The sequence below is a fragment of the Dipodomys ordii genome, unplaced genomic scaffold, assembly GCF_000151885.1.
Source record: "Dipodomys ordii isolate 6190 unplaced genomic scaffold, Dord_2.0 Scaffold13, whole genome shotgun sequence".
NCBI classification, from domain to species: domain Eukaryota; kingdom Metazoa; phylum Chordata; class Mammalia; order Rodentia; family Heteromyidae; genus Dipodomys; species Dipodomys ordii.
Window position 1 is genome coordinate 10836525 of NW_012267229.1, and position 3577 is coordinate 10840101.

General features: G+C 57.1%; 1 protein-coding gene across 1 annotated transcript in view; it reads left to right on the forward strand.

Annotated features, from left to right (window-relative positions):
* Window positions 1-2049: 2049 nt before the first annotated feature.
* Window positions 2050-3577, forward strand: part of Avp (arginine vasopressin) — a 4341-nt gene continuing 2813 nt past the window's right edge. The window contains exons 1-2 of the mRNA XM_013010644.1: window positions 2050-2212; window positions 3337-3538. Coding sequence (XP_012866098.1) covers window positions 2093-2212; window positions 3337-3538 — 322 coding nt within the window. The 5' untranslated portion in view covers window positions 2050-2092. The remainder of the gene's footprint in view (window positions 2213-3336; window positions 3539-3577) is intronic.

The window sequence follows — 3577 nt, forward strand, 5'->3', positions numbered from 1 at the left end:
GGTGGAATCTGGAGGGTCTTGTTTTTTGTTTTTTGGGTTTTTTTTTTTCAGTCATGGGGCTTGAACTCTGGCCTTGGGGCCTGTCACTGAGCTTTTCAGCTCAAGGCTAGAGCTCTACCACTTGAGCCACAGCGCCACTTCCAGTTTTCTGGTATTTATTGAAGAGTCTCATGGACTTTCCTGCCCAGGCTGGCTTTGAACCATACTCCTCAGATCTCAGCTGCCTAAGTAGCTAGGATTATCACCGTTGCCTGGCTGAGTCTGGAGTTTTTAAAGGGGCCTGGAGTGGAAGCAGGCCTCAAAATGGACTGTGGACTAGTTGAGAGACAGAGTCCTGGCCTGTCCCAGAGCTGTCCCTTCAATCTGTCAGATGATAACTGGGACCTGAAGAAAAGGAAGGGTAAAGGCAAGGGCACTGGGCAAGCCTGAAATGGGACTCTCCTTTCTCCATCTCCCTCATGACCTGCAGAGCTGGAGTGGAGCAAGTTTCTGACCAAGCTTGACTCCTTTCCATCCCACTGGTAGCTGGGCCATGTGCCATCTCTAGATTTATGTGACATGGCACATGCCTGTAATCCTAGTACTAATGGAGGCTGAGAGGCAAGAGGATTGAGAGCTTGAGGCCAGATTGTACTACACAGTGATACTCTGTCTCAAGGGAAAAAAAGAAAGTCCTCAAGTTCCTAACAGGTCATTCCTAAAAGATCTGGCTATCCCCCTGGAGAAGGTGAGCAAGAAGTTGTGAGGGCCAGGAGAGCTGGAGGCTGAACCATAAGCAGTGGATCCAACATCACAACATTCTAATGGCTGGGAAAGGAGGCTATAGCCTTTTTAACACTTCTAGACTCAACGCCAGGTGCTGGTGGCTCAAACCTGTAATCCTAGCTACTCAGGAGACCTTGATCTAAGGATCAAGGTTCAAAGCTAATGCTGGGCAGGAAAGTTTGTGAGACTCTTATCTTCAATTAACTACAAGAAAACTGTAAGTGGCACTGTGGCTTAAAGCTCAGGGAGAGCATCCAGGCCCTAAGTTCAAGCCCATGACCACCACCAACAAAAAACAAAGAAAAAAAGCACCAAAAAACCTTCCAGACTCTCACACTGCTTTCTTAGGCCAGGTCCCATCTAACTATGGCTTCTTCCTCCTCCCCCAGGCCCAGGTCCCCCAGTCTCTCCCCAGGCCTGAAATGGTATTGGTCTGGATCCCCTAAGCAGGTGACTGTCAGGTTCCACAAGGCTCTCTCTCCCCACACCTTTGAGCCTTCCTGGGCCTGGATTTCTCATTCCCTAGATTAGTTTCCTAACCCAAACCCTCCCTAACTAGATTTGGGGAAACCATGTGGCACACCCCAAGAAGCTGTCCGCAAGGTCCTGAGTCTCAGGCCCTGAGTCTCTCTGTACCCTGCTCTGTGGGGTGCAAAGCCTGTGTGGGAGCATCCAGGCCTTCCTCTGATGCCTTGCTGCACCCCCATAGGGCCATTCCCCCGAATTCTGCATCCCTCTCTTGACTTCATGACTGTGGCTGCCCATGAGGGCGCCTGGAGCCCTCTGTCCTTGCCTCGAAGCGTATGTTATTCTGGGCCACTTGTCCTATTGCAGGGCTCAGCTGGCTGGCCCCTGCTCCACAGCTCCTGGGCCTGACCCTGTGCCTAAGCCCACAGGGCCCCCGTAGGCTCCTCTCAAAGGCTGTGCCAGGTGGATGAGGCCTATGAGCTCCCCACCCCTTCTGGTCGGTTAGAATGTTCAGAGACAGTCGCAGGGGACCCCCGTCTGTCCCTCTCCTGGAGCCCACAGTGTCACAGCCACACTGGCAGCTGTTCCTGTCACACTATGGTCAATGACAGCCCAGCGGCCTGCCCCCTCCTCCACCATCCTCCACACAGACAGGCCCACGTGCATCCCCAGACGCCTGAATCACTGCTGACGGCTTGGGACCTGGCGGCCGTGGGCTCCTGGGGAGTCACTGGGGAGGGGGGGTGGCAGCCACGTTGCCTTTCAGGGAACACCTGCGGACATAAATAGGCAGCGAGCGGAGGCAGAGGCACAGAGCCAGCTGAGCAGCGCCTGCACAACCTCACCTGCTTGTGCCAGGATGCCCGACACCATGCTGCCCGTCTGCTTCCTCGGCCTGCTGGCCTTCACCTCGGCTTGCTACTTCCAGAACTGCCCACGGGGTGGCAAGAGGGCCATGTCTGACATGGAGCTGAGACAGGTACCACTGCGGCTGAGCTCAGGGGGGCTTGGGTGCAACAGTGCCCTGGAACCCCAAGGCAGGGGCTAGGAAAGGGAGAAGTCATGAGGAGGCAGCTTTTAAGATGGGGCCCCTGGGAGGAGGAGGCACGGCTGGGCAGAAGGGCCATTGGGGTGGGGAGGAGGGACCGGCTGCCAGACAGGCATCAAGGGCTCCAGACAGAGGGTGCAGGATGGTGAGAAATGCTTCCCCAGCAAGTGGGCTTGGAGCTGAATCAAGTGGAACTGGCTGGCAAGGCCTCGGCGGTGCCTGTGAAGTCCTCTCATCTGGATTGGTGCAGTATCGATGGCTTTCTTATCCTACCCACTTCTAGCCACAGGAGTCCAAACTCACTCCCCGGAGACGGCCATTGTTCTGAGCTTGCCTGAGCAGGTTGTGCAAGCCAAGCCTCCTGTGCAAAAGTCCTGCTGGGTATCCAACCCAATTCTCTTAGGCTGTGTGGTCAGCTGGTGCCCAGTTGATCCTAGCGCTGGAGAGCTGAAGTAAATCTGAATTTTTCTGTTCAGTCCTGCCCAGCACCTAAGTGGCTCAACATGGAGTTGTTGAACAAGCTGGAGTGGGCAGATGGGCAGTCTCCTCAGCCTGCTTTTCCTTGTATGGGGCTTCTCTTCAGAGGCCTGAGGCACCGGGGATCTATGCCTTCCCCCCTGGGCTAATGCCTCTGCTACCAGCCTGGCGGGCCCTGATCCAGTGAGCAAAGAGACCATGAGCGAGGCCAAGAAACAAGGAGGCAGCTCTGGATGTGTTTTGGATGAGGGTAGCAGCCCTCTGCAGGGTACAGGGTGCACAGGGAATTGGGCTAGGGCTCAAAGGAGTTCGGGACTAGAGAAAAGTGTATATGGAGCCCAGATGGGGTCAGACACTCAGGCAGAGAGGGGTGCCCCATGTCCCAGAGCTGGAGAGAGAGGGTCTCTCGTGACGCAGCCCCTGATAAAGGTGAGGATAGTTATTATCGTTTGGCCTTCAGTCATGGGAAAGCCAAGAAGCCCTGTGGCCCCATTGATCAGCCCCAACCAAGCCGGAACCCAGGACCCCTGCCCATCCCCATCCCCAGCGCCTCTCCCTGACGCCCGCCCTCCCCGCAGTGCCTGCCCTGCGGCCCCGGGGGCAAGGGCCGCTGCTTCGGGCCCAGCATCTGCTGCGGGGACGAGCTGGGCTGCTTCGTGGGCACGGCCGAGGCGCTGCGCTGCCAGGAGGAGAGCTACCTGCCGTCGCCCTGCCAGTCCGGCCAGAAGCCGTGCGGGAGCGGCGGCCGCTGCGCAGCCGCGGGCCTCTGCTGCAACGACGGTGGGCCCGGGGGAGGGAGGGAGAGGGGAGGGGGGAGGG